We start from the raw sequence: 22318 nt of genomic DNA on the forward strand, positions 1-22318 counted from the left end.
ACAAATTGCAAAAGATTCACCAACACAGATGTCCAGAATACTGTGGAATTATGTGATGAAAACAGAGCTGTTTGTATTGTGATACAATGTGTCCCAATACTTCCGCTTCAACCCTTGATGTCACGCGCATACGTCATCATACCTAGACGTTTTCAGCCAGAAGTTTCCCGGGAAATTTAAAATTGCACTTTATAAGTTAACCCGGCCGTATTGGCATGTGTTGCAATGTTAAGATTTCATCATTGATATATAAACTATCAGACTGCGTGGTCGCTAGTAGTGGCTTTCAGTAGGCCTTTAAGTGTGTCCCTGTGTTGTTTTCTATCAGCACATCCAATCAAACTGGTAACTCCCATCCAAGATGGCTGCCATCTGTCAATAGGCCCTTTTCCACCGCAGGAACTTTGTCAGGAACGTTCCTAATTACCCAGGTAAATAAAGTTCACCCTGTGTTTCCACCAAAAACTACTAATACAAAATAATTAAACTATGTGCTATGATTCGTGCTGATATTGTATCGGCTCAATATCGCTATCGGCCAAAACTCAAACCTTCAGTTTCATCGGGTCACCCCCTAAATTAATGAGACCAAAATTTTGCAATTGAGCATCAAATCGACTTTGGAGAAAAGCATGCTATGAGCCCAACAAACATCATCCATACTGTCGAAATCAGGGTTTCTCAACAGTGCTTCCGACGCAAACTATAAACATCTATAGCAAAGATTTATTTAAAAAAACAAACACTGATTTACTATTTACTGTTTTTGATACACAATAAATCAAGTAAACAACCAGTCTCTCTTTGTACTCACATTCCATTAATGACTCCATCTGGATTTAATATGGGGACGATCTTGAAGACGAAGGTTTCTCTCAGTGCCGTGGCTACTGGATCTCTACTGCATAGAAACTCCAGGGTGCCCTTCATTACCCAGCTAGCGTTGGGCTCACCAGGATGTACGCGACTTGTCAGCACAATACAGGGCCGATTACCTGAAGGGAAAAAAATAAATCATAGTTTTTGTTGTAATAATAACAAAGTCATTGCTACAGTTTATTGACTGGTGATGGGCTATGCTTCAGCTCAACTAGAACCCTGATAAAGACATGCAGTACAGAAAATGGAAGTGTTACTGCTTGTTACACCATGCCGTGCCTTACTTTAAAGGCCTACTGAAAGCCATTACTACCGACCATGCAGTCTGATAGTTTATATATCAATGATGAAATCTTAACATTGCAACATATGCCAATACGGCCGGGTTAACTTATAAAGTGCAATTTTAAATTTCCCGCTCAACTTCCGGTTGAAAACGTCTATGTATGATGACGTATGCGCGTGACGTCAATGGTTGAAACGGAAGTATTCTGACACCATTGTATCCAATACAAAAAGCTGTTTTCATCGCAAAATTCCACAGTATTCTGGACATCTGTGTTGGTGAATCTTTTGCAATTTGTTTAATAAACAATGAAGACTGCAAAGAAGAAAGCTGTAGGTGGGATCGTTGTATTAGCGGCTGGCTGCAGCAACACAACCAGGAGGACTTTGACTTGGATAGCAGACGCGCTAGCCGACGCTAGCCGCCGACCGCACGGATGATCGGGTGAAGTCCTTCGTCCTTCCGTCGATCGCTGGAACGCAGGTGAGCACGGGTGTTGATGAGCAGATGAGGGCTGGCTGGCGTAGGTGGAGCGCTAATGTTTTTATCATAGCTCTGTGAGGTCTCGTTGCTAAGTTAGCTTCAATGGCGTTGTTAGCAACAGCATTGTTAATCTTTGCCAAGCTGGAAAGCATTAACCGTGTATTTACATGTCCAGGGTTTAATAGTATTGTTGATTTTCTGTCTATCCTTCCAGTCAGGGGTTTATTTCTTTTGTTTCTATCTGCATTTGAGCCCGATGCTATCACGTTAGCTCCGTAGCTAAAGTGTTTTGCCGATTTATTGTCGTGGAGATAAAAGTCACTGTGAATGTCCATTTCGTGTTCTCGACTCTCATTTTCAAGAAGATATAGTATCAGAGGTGGTTTAAAATACAAATCCGTGATCCACAATAGAAAAAGGAGAAAGTGTGAAATCCAATGAGCCCTTTTACATAAGTTACGGTCAGAGCGAAAAAAGATGCGTCCTGCACTGCACTCTAGTCCTTCACTCTGACGTTCCTCATCCACAAATCTTTCATCCTGGCTCAAATTAATGGGGTAATCGGCGCTTTCTCGGTCCGAATCGCTCTCGCTGCTGGTGTAAACAATGGGGAAATGTGAGGAGACTTTCAACCTGCGACGTCACGCTACTTCCGGTACAGGCAAGGCTTTTTTTATCAGCGACCAAAAGTTGCGAACTTTATCGTCAATGTTCTCTACTAAATCCTTTCAGCAAAAATATGGGCAAAAATATGGCAATATCGCAAAATGATCAAGTATGACACATAGAATGAATCTGCTATCCTCGTTTAAATAAAAAAAATTCATTTCAGTAGGCCTCTAAACTTGAATAATAACACAAATAACAATACTGAATAATGACACATTTTTTATATTCTTTGGACCAAAACCCTTTGGGGTCCCCGGGATCAAGCCTGAGTGGAAGCCTAAATGTATATTTTTACACATATATTGTATTGGTTTTTAAAAAATATATATATCAAAATGGCCCCTGCTAGCTTTGATTTTTCAATGTGCGGCCCTCAGTGGAAAAAGTTTGGACACCCCTGCTTTAAGGACATCATTCACCACACCTTTTTACTTGACTTTGTCCTCATTATTCCCTGCCATTGTTCTATTGTGCACATAACAATGTTGTTCTTGTTTACCATTCATATATGCAGTTAGGAGTGAGTCATTAGGTGCGGCCCCTTTAAGTGACCGTCCAGAGTTTTAGCCCAAGGTGGGGGTTTGTTGTGACCGCCATTTTGAGTCACTTCATGAAAAAAGATACTTCTGCTCTTGGTTTAAATAAACGGCGCACACATTTGTGTGTCAAAGATATTTCAAGTTGTCTTGCTTTTGCTTTACAAGCTCAACAATATTTGCTTATAAAGGTTGGTCTGCGTGATTGAATAAAATGTAATTTTATTTTGAAAAAGGGACGATACAGTTGAACATTTTTACAAAACAATTAATTCACTGATGTAATGTTTTGGCAAACTCTACACGAGGCCAAAGCCTTCACCCAAACAGAAGGGCCTCATGTCCAAATGTGAGTTTGGCTCCCATTCCCCCCCAGAGGACAGAACTGGAGTTACAGGCAACATTTCCCAACAGCTGAAGACCATCAGTAATCAGGAAGGCTCACACCTGAAGCAATCAAATCCACTCCTTTGAAGTCTGCAGCTCTAGCTCAAACTTTAGGCCAACAAACACTGCTCTAGGAGAATTTGTAGTAGTGCACAACTGTTTACAGAGACCAGGGTGGTTGACGGTGAGATGACTTTATATTATTTTGATGTTTTGATTTGATATGTTGAATTTATTTTAATTGCCAAGTGGTTGGTTGTTAAATGTTTAAATACTAGTGATGGGTTGATGAGGCGTCATGAAGCGTTTCGACACATTGCAAAAGTGTATTGATACTGTGTCGATACTGTGTCACTAAATACTGACATCTGCTGGACAATAAAAATCCCTACAGGCAACCTATGGACCGACTCAACTGACACTGATTTTATGACCTACTGTATACAATAATATAAACCAAGTAATTGTATTTCATTTAGGATTATTTCATATCTTCATTTAAATACAAATATATTTGAATCTTTTTTAGATACAGTCAATAAATAATGTGAACATGTATCATAACATGGACATCTAAGAGAACGTGTCATGAATGAGGATGCTTGTGGACTGGGAATTTTATTTTATTTTTTTTTTTTTTTAACACAATTTTATTAAAAAAAAAACAGTTTTTCCAACGTATTCAATTTTAGACGATTTCTCTTAGTTATTATTTCTCCAGCTGTAGAAAAGACCTGCTCACAGGCAATGTTCCCTGTAATTGTTCATGTGTGTGAGCAAACACAAAAACTCCCTGAGCATTCAGTGGAGCACATGTGAGCAACATCACATGTGGCAACACCAGCAGCACACCTGTCTCAAACCAATCTTTTATAATAACACTCAAATGAGAGGAGTCATTTTCATGAGATTATTTAATAATATTAGTGATTTGGCCCACTTGTAATGAAAATAAAAGAAATCTTGTTGTTCATAAGCTATGGATTAGTATTGTACAATATGTCTGGGTGGGGGTCCTGCTTTGAAATCATTTGTACCCCTTTCAGAGATCACATTTAGTTCCCCTTAAACATCCTCATGTTGCACAATGAAATGTAAGCATAGGATGAAGTGTGCATTCCTGTAACTTTCTCTAGTAACAGCATTCCATGATTAATATCAATAAATGAACATTGATAATAAATGACAGTAGAATAAGCACACGTATGACTGAGGAGTCATAGTGTAACTTTGTGTGGTGTTTGAGTTGTCCGACTTTTTGTGTGGCCATAAACGCACCAGTGGTTTAGTGGTATGCGTGTTGGTGACAGATGACAAGTTGGTTTTGGCCTGGTTTGTACGGCAGAAAATGACTAGTTTTTCAAGATAGAAGTGTTTTACTCATGTTTTTGGTGTGGTTATGGCCGAATATAAACAGTTTTGCTCAATAAAGTGATCGATATAATTCCTGTCCTCGAAGCATCTCGATAGACGTTATAATAATTGAACGGTGTTCAATTGAACGGTGTTGACGAACACCGTTAGGCCGCTTGTTGTCACTGTCACTCAGAGTTGCATTGCAAAATCACACAGAATAAATGTGTTTATTTTGTTTAGAATTCAGATGGGTTTGATTTGGTGCGCGGCATATATTTGCCGTGCGCAGAGGACGCTTGAGCAGTGCGCAATTGCGCAGGCGCGCACCTTAGAGGGAACGTTGATCACAGGGCACAGAGGAGGCGGGAGTGCGACACAGTTCGCGTATCGGTCACGTGACCAAAACAGCTCATGATCGGTCACGTGACTTTCTAAAACCGACACAGGGTTTCACTCTATGAGCTCGACGCATGCGCCGATGCATCGGTGTAGCCGGACCCATCACTATTGAATTTATTTTAATTGCCAAGTGGTTGGTTGTTAAATGTTTAAATGCTAGTGATGGGTTGATGAGGCGTCATGAAGTGTTTCGACACATTGCAAAACTGTATTGATACTGTGTCGATACTGTGTCACTAAATACTGACATCTGCTGGACATTAAAAATCCCTACAGGCAACCTATGGACCGACTCAACTGACACTGATTTTATGACCTAGTATATACAATAATATAAACCAAGTCATTGTATTTCATTTAGGATTATTTCATATCTTCATTTAAATACAAATATATTTGTATCTTTTTTAGATACAGTCAATAAATAATGTGAACAGGTATCATAACATGGAAATCTGAGAGAACGTGTTGTGAATGAGGATGCTTGCGGACTGGGAATTTTTTTATTTTTTTTTACACATTTTTATTAAAAAAAAAACAGTTTTTCCAACGTATTAAATTTTAGACAATTTCTCTTCTTAGTTATTATTTCTCCGGCTGTTGAAAAGACCCGCTCACCGGGCACAGAGGAGGCGTCAGTGCGACACAGTTTGCTTATCGGTCACGTAACCGAAACAGCTCATGATCTGTCACGTGACTTTCTAAAAGCGGTACGCACACCGACACAGGGTTTTGTCTATGACAGACCTGGGCATTCTGCGGCCCGCGGGCCACATCCGGCCATTTGTGCGTCCCTGTCCGGCCCGCGTGAGGCCAATCATAAATTACAAAATACATTTTAAAAAAGTATCTATCTCGAGTGTGCAATACAACAGTGCTGCTTTTGTTTTGAAAAGCGTTATTTGTATTACTTCTGTGTGGACGTATGCACGTGTGTGATTGTGAGTGAATGTGAACAGCGGCAATCACAAATGACAAAATAAAGTTTAAAAAACATCTATGTCGTGCGCGCAATACAACTGTGCTGCTTTTATTTTGAAAAGTGTTATTTATGGGCGTATGTCCGGGTGTAACCTGTGAGTGAAGGTGCACAGCGACAAGTGATGAGATGCTAAAAGGAGAAAAGTTGATGACGAATGGCGTGTTTTCAACAAGACATGGACTGCCAAGTATTTCTTTACAGAAATTAAAGGTAAATTGTGGTACACATGTTGCTGTGTTTAAAGAATATAGTGTAACGACCTGCTGAAGTTGATGTTGTGTTCCTGAGTTGCGGAAATGAGGAGTGAGGATGGACGTGCGTGTGGAAGGAACGAGATAAGTTGAGCTGTGTTAGTATAGGTTGCTCAATCAAAGTTTAAAAAGAGCGTCAGACTTGGTGTGCACTTCTTCTGGACGCTACAATTGGTGGCAGAAGTAAAACTTTGCACATACTGCACTGCTTGTGTGAATCCCGGGAGAGAGAGAGAGAGAGAGAGAGAGAGAGAGAGAGAGAGAGAGAGAGAGAGAGAGAGAGAGAGAGAGAGAGAGAGAGAGAGAGAGAGAGAGAGAGAGAGAGAGAGAGAGAGAGAGAGAGAGAGAGAGAGAGAGAGAGAGAGAGAGAGAGAGAGAGAGAGAGAGAGAGAGAGAGAGAGAGAGAGAGAGAGAGAGAGAGAGAGAGAGAGAGAGAGAGAGAGAGAGAGAGAGAGCGTCTACAGGTGCAGCACACGCTGCTAGGCATGGGGGAATTCCGCCCTCAATGAAGACTTCCAGGTTTGATGGCAAGGCGAACTGGGAGGCATTTCATCCCACTTCTGACACCAACTGTAGCGTCCAGAAGAAGTGCACACCAAGTCTGACGCTCTTTTTAAACTTTTATTGAGCAACCTATACTAACACAGCTCAACTTATCTTGTTCCTTCCACACGCACGTCTATCCTCACTCCTCATATCAGTAACCGCAACGCTTCCTCCTTCTTCGCCAATCACCTTACAGGCGTGCTACGTTCACAACAAAGAGGATGCAGGATAAAGTGACAGAAATTGATATTTTTGCATTGTATTATACAAACCCCGTTTCCATGAGTTGGGAAATTGTGTTAGATGTAAAAATAAACGGAATACAATGATTTGCAATTCATTTTCAACCCATATTGAGTTGAATATGCTACAAAGACAACATATTTGATGTTCAAACTGATAAATATTTTTTTTTTGCAAATAATCATTAACTTTAGAATTTGATGCCAGCAACACGTGACAAAGAAGTTGGGAAAGGTGGCAATAAATACTGATAAAGTTGACGAATGCTCATCAAACACTTATTTGGAACATCCCACAGGTGAACAGGCAAATTGGGAACAGGTGGGTGCCATGATTGGGTATAAAAGTAGATTCCATGAAATGCTCAGTCATTCACAAACAAGGATGGGGCGAGGGTCATTGGGCAGGCAAGCTGCTGGGAAAGCGGACGTGAGAACGGCTGTCCCCACTCAGGTCCGCATTGAGCTGGAGAGGGCGTGGCCTCCAGCTCCGGCTGAATACCGGTAGTTTGTCGGGAGAAAATCTCTGCCGGGAGGTTGTCGGGAGAGGCGCTGAATACCGGGATTCTCCCGCTAAAAACGGGAGGGTTGGCAAGTATGCCATTTGTTTACATTGTGACGCCGGTGAGCTGCGGTGTGTTGTGAAGCATGTTTAGCTATTCCTCGTCCTGCAGGGATGATACTTGTAAGAAACTCACTTTATTTGTCGCCATGGAGGCGAGGATTAGTGATTTAGAAGTAGCTAAAACACTGCGGATGGATGTTAGCCGCTAACTCGCCAGCCGTGTCTTAAAGCACCTCATCCTGAGGGTGTTTCAGTGTTATAACTTCACCTTTATCTTTACTTTTTAAGCCAAAATGCGTCCATTCTCCCTTTTCTGTCTACACACTGTGTCTGCTTGTAAGTACTCTGTGATTGTGTGCTGCCGAACATGCTCGTCTGCTCGTAAAACCAGCAATGTGACGACAACGCGCCGTCATGCCAGTAAAAAGAGTATAGTACCGTTTTTGATTCATTAGTACCGCAAAACTATATTAGTAACCGTATGCCGTACAATCCTAGTGGTACCTTAACAAGTACTTATCTGTTATATCTTAAAAAACATAACACAAAAAACGGTGTCATAAATTCGACTGATCGTCGACTGTGTGCAAAATCTAACAAATCAGATTTGACTATGAAAATCCTTGGTCAAAGACTTAAAACTACATGAGCAATTAATATACTGACTCAAGCATTAAGCAATTACAGTGCGAAGGTCTTCTTAAAACTACAATGTGTGCTATGTTTAGGGCCTCAGTAATAGTAGTGTGAAAGCAATGTCATTTTTGACCAAGGTCATTTGAAAATATTAATGCATTCAGGAGCTAACTTTAGGTTTAGTACTCACGTAGCTGATGAATATCTTTATAGTCCTTGCTTGGAGGACAGCCAGTAATGGTGACTATTGGACAGGGATTTCCAGCGAGAGTGGCACAGAGAATCTGCTGCTGGAAATATATCTTAGTGGGATCAACTGACCGATGCAGCAACTTCAGATGAGCCTGACAAACATGAAATGAATGTGTGTCATATCTTCTTGTCAACAAACACGGCATATTTTGGATGCACATTTTGTCACTTCAATCATTGATTTGCTGCACTTAAAGGCCTACTGAAAGCCACTACTAGCGACCACGCAGTCTGATAGTTTATATATCAATGATGAAATCTTAACATTGCAACACATGCCAATACGGCCGGGTTAACTTATAAAGTGCAATTTTAAATTTCCCGGGAAACTTCCGGCTGAAAACGTCTCGCGTGACGTCAATGGTTGAAGGAGACATTTTGGAATAGCACGGTGGCCAGCTTAAATCGTCTGTTTTCATCGCAAAATTCCACAGTATTCTGGACATCTGTGTTGGTGAATCTTTTGCAAGTTGTTCAATTAACAATGGAGACTGCAAAGAAGAAAGTTGTAGGTGGGATCGGTGTATTAGCGGCTGGCTGCAGCAACAGAACCAGGAGGACTTTGAGTTGGATAGCAGACGCGCTACCGTGAGTACAGCTTTGACTTCCAAACATTTGATCGCTTGCCCGCACGTGCGTGGCGCTATGTGCATGTCACGTACGTAACTTTGGGGAAATATATGTTTCTTGCCGACTCTGATGGCGGCCGGGGTGTCGTCGAAAGCTATCCTCACCTTGACTTCCTTCGTCTCCGGGCCGCTGACCGCATCGATGATCGGGTGAAGTCCTTCGTCGCGCCGTCGATCGCTGGAACGCAGGTGAGCACGGGTGTTGATGAGCAGATGAGAGCTGGCGTAGGTGGAGAGCTAATGTTTTTAGCATAGCTCTGTCGAGGTCCCGTAGCTAAGTTAGCTTCAATGGCATCGTTAGCAACAGCATTGCTAGGCTTCGCCAGGTGGTACAGCATTAACCGTGTAGTTACAGGTCCAGTGTTTGGTTCGGTGTCTCCTGATAGTAGTATTGTTGATCTTCTGTCTATCCTTCCAGTCAGGGGCTTATTTCTTTTGTTTCTATCTGCATTTAAGCACGATGCTATCACGTTAGCTCCGTAGCTAAAGAGCTTCACCGATGTATTGTCGTGGAGATAAAAGTCAATGTGAATGTCGATTTCGCGTTCTCGACTCTCATTTTCAAGAGGATATAGTATCCGAGGTGGTTTAAAATACAAATCCGTGATCCACAATAGAAAAAGGAGAAAGTTTTTTTTATTAAAACGGGGATAGCAGATCCATTCTATGTGTCATACTTGATCATTTCGCGATATTGCCATATTTTTGCTGAAAGGACTTAGTAGAGAACATCGACGATAAAGTTCGCAACTTTTGGTCGCTGATAAAAAAGCCTTGCCTGTACCGGAAGTAGCGTGACGTCACAGGTTAAAAGGCTCCTCGCATTTGCACATTGTTTACACCAGCAGCGAGAGCGATTCGGACCGAGAAAGCGACGATTACCCCATTAATTTGAGCCAGGATGAAAGATTCGTGGATGAGGAACATGAGAGTGAAGGACTAGAGTGCAGTGCAAGACGTATCTTTTTTCGCTCCGACCGTAACTTAGGTACAAGAGCTAATTGGATTCCACACTTTCTCCTTTTTCTATTGTGGTTCACGGATTTGTATTTTAAACCACCTCGGATACTATATCCTCTTGAAAATGAGAGTCGAGAACGCAAAATGGACATTCACAGTGACTTTTATCTCCACGACAATACATCGGTGAAGCACTTTAGCTACGGAGCTAACATGATAGCATCGTGCTTAAATGCAGATAGAAACAAACGAAATAAGCCCCTGACTGGAAGGATAGACAGAAGATCAACAATACTACTATCAGGAGACACCGAACCAAACTCTGGACCTGTAACTACATGGTTAATGCTGTGCCGCCTGTCGAAGCCTAGCAATGCTGTTGCTACCGACGCCATTGAAGCTAACTTAGCTACGGGACCTCGTCAGAGCTATGATAAAAACATTAGCGCTCCACCTACACCAGCCCTCATCTGCTCAACACCCGTGCTCACCTGCGTTCCAGCGATTGACGGCGCGACGAAGTACTTCACCCGATCATTGATGCGGTCGGCGGCTAGCGTCGGATAGCGCGTCTGCTATCCGACTCAAAGTCCTCCTGGTTGTGTTGCTGCAGCCAGCCGCTAATACACCGATCCCACCTACAGCTTTCTTCTTTGCAGTCTCCATTGTTCATTAAACTAATTGCAAAAGATTCACCAACACAGATGTCCAGAATACTGTGGAATTTTGCGATGAAAACTGAGCGGTTTGTATTGGATACAATAGTGTACCAATACTTCCACTTCAACCATTGACGTCACGCGCATACGTCATCATACATAGACGTTTTCAGCCGGAAGTTTCCGGGGAAATTTAAAATTGCACTTTATAAGTTAACCCGGCCGTATTGGCATGTGTTGCAATGTTAAGATTTCATCATTGATATATAAACTATCAGACTGCGTGGTCGGTAGTAGTGGCTTTCAGTAGGCCTTTAAGAGTGTTACTAAAACAACTCTCTCGTTTGAGTCACACATTAAGAGTGTTACTAAAACGGCCTTCTCTCATCTCCGTAGTATCACTAAGATTTGTCCCAAATGATCCGCTGACATCAATTTTCATGCGTTCGTTACGTCTCGTCTCGATTCTGTAACGTATTATTTTCGGGTCTCCCTGTCTAGCACTTGTTATGTCTAGCACAGTTGGGACAAAATGCGTCTCCTAGACTTTTGACAGGAAAAAGAAAGTTTGATCCTATTACACCAATACTGTATATATCTTTTTATATATATACACACACACACATATATATATATATATATATATATATATATATATATATATATATATATATATATATATATATATATATATATATATATATATATATATATATATATATGTATATATGTAACGGTGTAGAAACAGACATTCAGTCTCATTATGCTTGATTAAATTATGAATGAAGTGTTGCAACAGCGCCTGTTGCTGGCGAGAAGTGGTATGTACGGTTACCTGCGGGAAGTGCTCAGAACTGTGAAGCCTTCCAACACATAAAAAGGTTCGCTAATTGGTATTGACCAAAACTGTATCTTAGAGTTATATTTTGAAGACAATAACACACTTTTACTGTGTAAACTAATTGGTGATTGTTGATGTGTTATTTAGATAATCCCGTGACCCAAGTGGACTCACAGTCTCACAATTTGCACTGTTTTGCAGGTAACATTATATTTCATGCCACTGTGATTGTTTGGTTGTTCAAATAGCTGTCCTCACCTATTATTATGATGCTAATGGTAGCTTGGCTAGGCCGCAGCCTGGTTTATCAACCGCATGGTTTGAAGCAGCCATTTTGGATGCGAGGTGCGTTCAGGGACATCCGTAAAATGTAGTGACTGTCAATTTACTGTGTATTTTACATATAAAAAAATATATTTTTAATTTAAGTATACCAATATCAGTACAGGTGAAACCAATTGAGAGAAATGAATATGATAATTAGTATGAAGATTTGGTTTAAACACTATACGATCACATCCAAATGTAACATGTTGTTTGTAAAATTATACTGTGGATTCTAAACGTCTCATTTGGCCAAAGTATGAAGGAAGACAAGATTGTTTTATAAATATGTTGGCAATGCCTCCACACAACACATAAACAGGTTAGAAAAGTTGGTTTTGCATAATGGGGCCCATTTAAGTGTTTGTGGTTGGAATGTCTTCTGGTTTCCTTCAATTTGTTGTGTTGGCACCGTATGTACAGTATAGCATCAGCAAAGGAAACACATTCAACATAGCAACATAGCAACGATGCCTGGATGACATATTGTAAAATATTGTTAGGATAGTGAAAAACATGAAGTGACTCACCATTAGAGCAGTGTATGTGTAGGGGTAATGGTAGGCCAGGTAACACACATCTTCATTGTGTTTGAAGGTTATGGTGAACGTCAGTGTATAAAATGTTGTTCTCCGACTGCCACGAGCTGGACAAAAGTGGTTTCTGTAAGATGAAATGAAGAACATGTATGTTAAAGTGTGGAAAGTTGACAGGGTTTATTCTCACCATATAGAGAGCAACCCTCCCAGTCAAGTCTTTCCTCCCAGAAGATGCATCAAAAGAGAGGCCGGGCAAGCAAACAGGTCAGCTCCAGTATGTGCTGCTTCTACTTGTCTCTGCATTTACTACTACAGCTCCTGGAAAATGTATGGAATCACCAGACTTTGGATATGATAGACGCAACATGAAACTATAATCATTTTAAATGGCAACTTTCTAGCTTTAAAGGCCTACTGAAAGCCACTACTACCGACCACGCAGTCTGATAGTTTATATATCAATGATGAAATCTTAACATTGCAACACATGCCAATACGGCCGGGTTAAGTTATAAAGTGCAATTTTAAATTTCCCGCCACACTTCCGGTTGAAAACGTCTATGAATGATGATGTTTGCGCGTGACGTCAATGGTTGAAGCGGAAGTATTCGGACACATTGTATCCAATACAAACAGCGCATCAATGATCGGGTGAAGTCCTTCGTCGCGCCATTGATCGCTGGAATGCAGGTGAGCACAGGTGTTGATGAGCAGATGAGGGCTGGCGTAGGTGAAATGCGCATGTTTTTATCATAGCTCTGACGAGGTCCCGTAGCTAAGTTAGCTTCAATGGCGTCGTTAGCAACAGCATTGCTAGGCTTCGACAGGCGGCACAGCATTAACCGTGTAGTTACAGGTCCAGTGTTTGGTTCGGTGTCTCCTGATAGTAGTATTGTTGATCTTCTGTCTATTCTTCCAGTCAGGGGCTTATTTCTTTTGTTTCTATCTGCATTTAAGCACGATGCTATCACGTTAGCTCCGTAGCTAAAGTGCTTCGCCGATGTATTGTCGTGGAGATAAAAGTCACTGCGAATGTCCATTTCGCGTTCTCGACTCTCATTTTCAAGAGGATATAGTATCCGAGGTGGTTTAAAATACAAATCCGTGATCCACAATAGAAAAAGGAGAAAGTGTGGAATCCAATGACCCCTTGTACCTAAGTTACGGTCAGAGCGAAAAAAGATACGTCCTGCACTGCACTCTAGACCTTCACTCTCACGTTCCTCATCCACGAATCTTTCATCCTGGCTCAAATTAATGGGGTAATCGTCGCTTTCTCGGTCCGAATCGCTGTCGCTGCTGGTGTAAACAATGGGGAAATGTGAGGAGCCCTTCAACCTGTGACGTCACGCTACTTCCTGTACAGGCAAGGCTTTTTTTTTATCAGCGACCAAAAGTTGCGCACTTTATCGTCGATGTTCTCTACTAAATCCTTTCAGCAAAAATATGGCAATATCGCGAAATGATCAAGTATGACACATAGAATGGATCTGCTATCCCCGTTTAAATAAGAACATTTCATTTTAGTAGGCCTTTAAAGAAAGAAAGTTGTCATTTAAAATAACTATAATTTTATTTTAGGTCTGTTATTTAATTTTTTTAACAAAATAAACAACTTAATGAACATGCTCAAAGCCTGGTGATCCCATAATTTTAGCCAGAATTTGCATCTCCTGAAAGCCCTGTAAACTTTGGATGTGTTACATACAGTATGTCTGGGTAGTTTCTCAGACACCCAGGTCAGGGTAACACCGCAGGTTGAGTCAAATGTTTCAACAAACAAGAAAGGTCCAGGTGACTTCATTAAGCCTTAGTGGATTTTGTGGAAAGTTCATTCTTACCTGAAATAACATATGTCAGTCCCAGACCTGAGCCAGCAGGGTTGACCATTTAGTGCATCCCTTACAGAGTAAAGAACTGGCTGCATTCCTGTAGTGCATAAAAGAAAAACATGTTTAAGAAAAAAAAAGTTAGTAAAAAATCTGTCGATTTTGCGATAAGAAACTTGCAGCTCATTTGCCAGAATTATAGCGTAAAAGGTAGGGTGGCTTTTACACCAAATTACTGTAAATCGAAAAACCAACACCATCATTTTTCTCATTCTCTACCAATTACTTTTATTATTGAGCATTTTGAGGTGAGAACCAAGGATTGTTTTTTGTGCTTTACTCTTTAAGGGGTTATTAGCAACAGTATTAAAGGTTTTAAAGGCCTACTGAAATGAATTTTTTTTATTTAAACGGGGATAGCAGATCCTTTCTATGTGTCATACTTAATCATTTCTCGATATTGCCATATTTTTGCTGAAAGGATTTAGTAGAGAACATCGACGATAAAGTTTGCAACTTTTGGTCGCTGATAAAAAAAGCTTTGCCTGTACTGGAAGTAGCGTGACGTCACAGGTTGAAAGGCTCCTCACATTTACCCATTGTTTACACCAGCAGCGAGAGCGATTCGGACCGAGAAAGCGACGATTACCCCATTAATTTGAGCCAGGATGAAAGATTCGTGGATGAGGAACGTGAGAGTGAAGGACTAGAGGGCAGTGCAGGACGTATCTTTTTTTCGCTCTGACCGTAACTTCGGTACAAGGGCTCATTGGATTCCACACTTTCTCCTTTTTCTATTGTGGATCACGGATTTGTATTTTAAACCACCTCGGATACTATATCCTCTTGAAAATGAGAGTCAAAAACGCGAAATGGACATTCACAGTGACTTTTATCCCCACGACAATACATCGGCGAAGCACTTTAGCTTCGGAGCTAACGTGATAGCATCGTGCTTAACTGCGGATAGAAACAAAAGAAATAAACCCCTGACTGGAAGGATAGACAGAAGATCAACAATACTATTAAACCATGGACATGTAAATACACGGTTAATGCTTTCCAGCCTGGCGAAGCTTAACAATGCTGTTGCTAACGACGCCATTGAAGCTAACTTAGCAACAGGACCTCACAGAGCTATGCTAAAAACATTAGCTATCCACCTACGCCAGCCAGCCCTCATCTGCTCATCAACACCCGTGCTCACCTGCGTTCCAGCGATCGACGGAAGGACGAAGGATTTCACCCGATCACAATGCGGTCGGCGGCTAGCGTAGGATAGCGCGTCTGCTATCCAAGTCAAAGCCAAAATCTAAGCGACCACGGAAGCCACCACACGATATAAAATAATCGTAAGGCGGGTCTCGCCTGAGTTTTGGCCAGCGGGCTGTGGTGGCCAGCAGCGGCGCTTGACATTGCTACATCTGTGAGTGTATCAACTTGAATCATTTGGCGGTAGGCATAATCTTATTTGTGGCTGGATTGAGATGGAAGGAGATGGTGGCGGGACACCTTCAAGTATTACTAATCTGCTCAGAAAATGAAAATAAAACATTTATAACTTTTGGATTGGACACGAAATATGTGCAAAAAAGATCAAATTGGTGATAATATACTATAAACCTCAGAACTAGTGAAGTTGTCACGTTGTGTGAATTGTAAATAAAAACAGAATGCAATGATATGCAAATCCTTTTCAATCTATATTCAATTGAATTGACTGCAAAGACAAGATACTTAACGTTCGAAATGGGAAAACTTGTTATTTTTTGCAAATATTAGCTCATTTGGAATTTGATGCCTGCAACATGTTTCAAAAAAGCTGGCACAAGTGGCGAAAAAGACTGAGAAAGTTGAGAAATGCTCATCAAACACTTATTTGGAACATCCCACAGGTGAACAGACTAATTGGGAACAGGTGGGTGCCATGATTGGGTATACAAGCAGCTTCCATGAAATGATCAGTCATTCACAAACAAGGATGGGGCGAGGGTCACCACTTTGTCAATAAATGCGTGAGCAAACTGTCCAACAGTTTAAGAACAACATTTCTCAAAGAGCTATTGCAAAGAATTTAGGGATTTTACCATCTAAGGTCCGTAATATCATCAAAAGGTTCGGAGAATCTGGAGAAATCACTGCACGTAAGCAGCTAAGCCCGTGACCTTGGATCCCTCAGGCGGTACAGCATCAAAAACTGACATCAGTGTGTAAAGGATATCACCACATGGGCTCAGGAATACTTCAGAAAACTGCTGTCAGTAGCTACAGTTGGTCGCTACATCTGTAAGTGCAAGTTAAAACACTCCTTTGCAAAGCCAAAGCCATTTATCAACAACACCCAGACACACAGCCGGCTTCGCTGGGCCCGAGCTCATCCAAGATGGACAGATACAAAGTGGAAAAGTGGTCTGACGAGTCCACATTTCAAATTGTTTTTGAAAACTGTGGACATTGTGTCCTGCGGACCAAAGAGGAAAAGTTCCGGATTGTTATAGGGTCAAAGTGTAAAAGCCAGCATCTGTGATGGTATGGGGGTGTATTAGTGCCCAAGACATGGGTAACTTACACATCCGTGAAGGCGCCATTAATGCTGAAAGGTACATCCAGCTGTTGGAGCAACATATGTTGCCATTCAAGCAACGTTACCATGGACGCCCCTGCTTATTTCAGCAAGACAATGCCAAGCCACGTGTTACAACAGCGTGGCTTTATAGTAAAAGAGTGCGGGTACTAAACTGACCTGCCTGTAGTCCAGACCTGTCTCCCATTGAAAATGTGTGGCGCATTATGAAGCCTAAAATATTAAAAATTGGTCTCAGTTCCCAAACGTTAACTGAGTGTTGTTAAAAGGAAAGGCCATGTAACACAGTGGTGAAAATGCCACTGTGCCAAAACCTTTGCAATGTGTTGCAGCCATGAAATTCCAAGTTAATGATTACTTACAAAAAAACATTCAGTTTCTCAGTTGGAACATGAAATATCTTGTCTTTGCAGTCTATTCAATTGAATATAAGTTGAAAAGGATTTGCAAATCATTACATTCTGTTTTTATTTACGAATTACACAACTTGCCGACTTCACTGGTTTTGGGTTTTGTAATTCCTGGCATACCGCAGCGGATGTATGGCATCCTAGATGTGGATATGCAATCATTGAAGAATCTAAGTTTAAATCATTAACAGATAGAAACTATTATTGAGGAAAATTATTCAGAATATGTCAAAATATATACAGATGCATCTAAATCTATAAATAATAAAGTAGACATTTTAGCAGTTATCCCAATAGGAATAGTTTTGAATAAAAAAAAATAGCAAAAATTATTATTTTTTACGGGGGAATTAATAGCAATTTACATGCAAGTTTATTAGAAAGAGGAAAATGAAGCAAGTGAAGTTGTGTGCTCGGACTCCATAAATGCATTAATTAACATAGGAAACATAGTTTTTGAAACAAGACAGAATATAATATATGAAATAGTTCCGACAATCTAAATAAATAAATAAAAATAAAGCTAGAAGTGTGCTTACATTTCTCTGGGTTCCCGGCTAACGCAGGAGTTGTGAATAACGAACGAGCAGATAAGTATGCACAGCAAGCAACTAAACCAGAAATAAACATGGATATGAATCACAGTAAAGTGGAAGTGAAAAGTTTAGTTGTATAAAACGTCCCGTGATTGGCTGTCAATCAACTGACTCACACGTGACGCCACCGACAAGACCAGGAAGATACACACCATTAGTGACGTCACCGTTAGTGTGTAGCTCAACGTTATTTATGCCGTTTAGCATTCCTTTAATTTCATAATTGCACACATGTTGAAGGCCTACTGAAAGCCACTACTACCGACCACACAGTCTGATAGTTTATATGTCAATGATGAAATCTTAACATTGCAACACATGCCAATACGGCCGGGTTAACTTATAAAGTGCAATTTTAAATTTCCCGGGAAACTTCCGGTTGAAAACGTCTATGGATGATGACGTATGCGCGTGACGTCAATCGTTGAAGCGGAAGTATTCGGACACATTGTATCACAATACAAAAAGCTCTGTTTTCATCGCAAAATTCCACAGTATTCTGGACATCTGTGTTGGTGAATCTTTTGCAATTTGTTTAATGAACAATGGAGACTGCAAAGAAGAAAGTTGTAGGTGGGATCGGTGTATTAGCGGCTGGCTGCAGCAACACAACCAGGAGGACTTTGACTTGGATAGCAGACGCGCTAGCCGACGCTAGCCGCCGACCGCACGGAAGATCGGGTGAAGTCCTTCGTCCTTCTGTCGATCGCTGGAACGCAGGTGAGCACGGGTGTTGATGAGCAGATGAGGGCTGGCTGGCGTAGGTGGTGCACTAATGTTTTTATCATAGCTCTGTGAGGTCCCGTTGCTAAGTTAGCTTTAATGGCGTCGTTAGCAACAGCATTGTTAAGCTTCGCCAAGCTGGAAATTATTAACCGTGTATTTAAATGTCCATGGTTTAATAGTATTGTTGATCTTCTGTCTATCCTTCCAGTCAGGGATTTATTTATTTTGTTTCTATCTGCATTTGAGCCCGATGCTATCACGTTAGCTCAGTAGCTAAAGAGCTTCGCCGATGTATTGTCGTGGAGATAAAAGTCACTGTGAATGTCCATTTCGCGTTCTCGACTCTCATTTCCAAGAGGATATAGTATCCGAGGTGGTTTAAAATACAAATCCGTGATCCACACTAGAAAAAGGAGAGAGTGTGGAATCCAATGAGCCCTTGTACCTAAGTTACGGTCAGAGTGAAAAAAGATGCGTCCTGCACTGCACTGTAGTCCTTCACTCTCACTTTCCTCATCCACGAATCTTTCATCCTGGCTCAAATTAATGGGGTAATCGTCGCTTTCTCGGTCCGAATCGCTCTCGCTGCTGGTGTAAACAATGGGAAATGTGAGGAGCCTTTCAACCTGCGACGTCAAGCTACTTCCGGTACAGGCAAGGCTTTTTTTATCAGCGACCAAAGTTGCAAACTTTATCGTCGATGTTCTCTACTAAATGCTTTCAGCAAAAAATGTGGCAATATCGCAAAATGATCAAGTATGACACATAGAATGGATCTGCTATCCCCGTTTGAATAAAAACATTTCATTTCAGTAGGCCTTTAACAAAAAAAGGTGAAATAACTGAAAACATGTTTTGTATTCTGTTTTTTTTCTTCTTTTTTTCAAAAAGCCACCCTTTGCTCTCATCACTGCTTCGCACACTCTGGCATTCTCTCGATGAGCTTCAAGAGGTAGTACACCTGAAATGGTTTTTCACTTCACAGGTGTCATAGTTTTGATGCCTTCAGTGACAATCTACAATGTAAATAGTCATGAAAATAAAGAAAACACATTGAATAAGAAGGTGTCTAAACTTTTGGCCTGTAACTGTTTAAATTTATTTATGTATTAGCAAAAGGAGATCAGCATTCATCAGACCAAAAGGCATTAATTGGGAATGGCGATTACATAGTTTTTCAAGAAATTGGCCGATCATTCGGCAGATCCTTACTTAATGCTTGGGGAGACAAACACGTCTTGTCTTAAAGTGGACCCCGACTTAAGACAAGTTGAAAACTTATTCGGTGTTACCATTTAGTGGTCAATTGTACGGAATATGTACTTCATTGTGCAATCTACTAATAAAACTTCATCAATCAATCAACGAGAATATGAACCTTAACCTAGAATATTGAGTGTATGTAAACATAGTCACTGACATGAAAGGCACATTTTAGCACATATTTAAACTTTTAAAGGCAATGGTCATACAACTTTTAATGAGCTGATGAACAGACTTTGAATTAAAATGCGGTTTTTAATTATTTTCAGCCTCACAAAGTGTTCTCACCATAATTGAATTGGCTGTTGCTCTTCTCACAGTTGATGATGTTAAAACGATAGGGAACACCAGGCACCATGTTACTGACTTCAAAGTAGAACCACTGAGTGTGCTGGCTACAGTTGGCATCTGCATTCAAATGAGGTCATATTCATATCTGTAGAGAAAAGGAAATCACGTCAGCACAAATTACCATTAAAGGCAATTTCTGTACAAATGGTGTGTAATTGTTGAAGAGCTGAAGCTGAACTAAAATGCTTTATGGAAAATATAGGGTTACGGGGAAAGGGACATTTTTCGGAATAGAGAAAGTTGTTAGCTGACTGTTTTGATGATGTTTTAATGTGTTGAGGAGTCCAATCACCTGTAGCCTCCACATGAACAGAGGTGCCACATGAAACAGTCTTCACTCATTTTCAGAGATGTTAGCTGAGATGAATAAGAAGAATGAATAACATGGGAACGGAAAAAAACAACCTGTGTCACGATTTTAGACTGTAAAGGAATAATAGATCTTCACATTTGTTTTCTAGGTTTTGTTCATTTAGCATTGAGAATAACAGTAAAGATTTGTCATGACATGCATTGATCCCCGTTCTATATTGCTTATTCTCGTTAGGAGCACTCGCTATTTTGAGCCTACCCCATCTGAGGAGAATATTTGAACCCACATTTCCTGACTGAAATGGATAAAAGCCAGACCATCCAGCAATTTGCTAAGTTGCGATTGTGCTGATTCACACAAACTCAACCAAATCCCGCAAATTATACGCAACCTCGCAACTTTGTCCGATGCCCGCAACTTCCCCGCACATTTTGGCCAAACAGCAACATATTAGCTTTAAAATTAGAACTTATGTTTGTTTATTGTGTAGACAAAGTGGGAAGAACTACGTATAACAATATTTTAACTCTTTATTTCTCAAATAGCACAATTGTCGTCCTGTCGCACAGCTCAGACCTAGTCCCAGTCCCCTATGGCGCTAAGGTTATTGTTGTATTAAAGGCCTACTGAAAGCCACTACTACCGACCACGCAGTCTGACAGTTTATATATCAATGATGAAATCTTAACATTGCAACACATGCCAATACGGCCGGGTTAACTATAAAGTGACGTTTTAAATTTCCCGCGAAACTTCTGGTTGAAAACGTCTATGTATGATGACGTATGCGCGTGACGTCAATGGTTGAAACGGAAGTATTCGGACACCATTGTGTCCAATACAAAAAGCTCTGTTTTCATCGCAAAATTCCACAGTATTCTGGACATCTGTGTTGGTGAATCTTTTGCAATTTATTTAATGAACAATGAAGACTGCAAAGAAGAAAGCTGTAGGTGGGATTGGTGTATTAGCGGCAGACTACAGCAACACAACCAGGAGGACTCTGACATGGATAGCAGACGCGCTATCCGACGCTAGCCGCCGACCGCATCTATGATGGGGTGAAGTCCTTCGTCGCTCCGTCGATCGCTGGAACGCAGGTGAGCACGGGTGTTGATGAGCAGATGAGGGCTGGTGTAGGTGGAACGCTAATGTTTTTATCATAGCTCTGATGAGGTCCCGTAGCTAAGTTAGCTCCAATGGCGTAGTTAGCAACAGCATTGTTAAGCTTCGCCCGGCTGGAAAGCATTAACCGTGTAGTTACAGGTCCATGGTTTAATAGTATTGTTGATTTTCTGTCTATTCCTTCCAGTCAGGGGTTTATTTATTTTGTTTCTAGCTGCATTTAAGCCCGATGCTATTACGTTAGCTCCGTAGCTAAAGTGCTTCGCCGATGTATTGTCATGGAGATAAAAGTCACTGTGAATCTCCATTTCGCGTTCTCGACTCTCATTTTCAAGAGGATATAGTATCCGAGGTGGTTTAAAATACAAATCCGTGATCCACAATAGAAAAAGGAGAAAGTGTGGAATCCAATGAGCCCTTGTACCTAAGTTACGGTCAGAGCGAAAAAATATATGTCCTGCACTGCACTCTAGTCCTTCGCTCTCATGTTCCTCATCCACGAATCTTTCATCCTCGCTCAAATTAATGGGGTAATCGTCGCTTTCTCGGTCCGAATCGCTCTCGCTGCTGGTGTAAACAATGTGCAGATGTGAGGAGCCCTTCAACCTGTGACGTCACGCTACTTCCGGTACAGGCAAGAGTTTTTTTTATCAACGACCAAAACTTTATCGTCGATGTTCTCTACTAAATCCTTTCAGCA

At 41.0% G+C, this 22318-nt stretch overlaps 1 protein-coding gene and 1 long non-coding RNA gene across 4 annotated transcripts in view; one reads left to right on the plus strand and one right to left on the minus strand.

Annotated features, from left to right (window-relative positions):
- The window catches only part of LOC133658776 (cytosolic carboxypeptidase 4), a 121947-nt gene that overhangs the window by 24657 nt on the left and 74972 nt on the right, over positions 1-22318 (minus strand). Inside the window, 6 exon segments of the mRNA XM_062061162.1 lie at positions 815-995; positions 8408-8561; positions 12413-12545; positions 14263-14350; positions 20118-20249; positions 20252-20265. Of these exon segments, the coding sequence (XP_061917146.1) occupies positions 815-995; positions 8408-8561; positions 12413-12545; positions 14263-14350; positions 20118-20249; positions 20252-20265 (702 nt within the window).
- The window catches only part of LOC133658777 (uncharacterized), a 36541-nt gene continuing 25764 nt past the window's right edge, over positions 11542-22318 (plus strand). For 2 of the 3 annotated variants that reach the window (XR_009827525.1, XR_009827524.1), the window contains exons 1-3: positions 11542-11598; positions 11706-11759; positions 12616-12685. This is a non-coding gene — a long non-coding RNA (uncharacterized LOC133658777). Of the gene's footprint in view, positions 11599-11705; positions 11760-12615; positions 12696-22318 lie in introns of all 3 variants that reach the window. The other variant, XR_009827526.1, reaches the window with a different exon arrangement.

Source organism: Entelurus aequoreus, linkage group LG10 (genome assembly GCF_033978785.1).
Source record: "Entelurus aequoreus isolate RoL-2023_Sb linkage group LG10, RoL_Eaeq_v1.1, whole genome shotgun sequence".
NCBI classification, from domain to species: Eukaryota; Metazoa; Chordata; class Actinopteri; order Syngnathiformes; family Syngnathidae; genus Entelurus; species Entelurus aequoreus.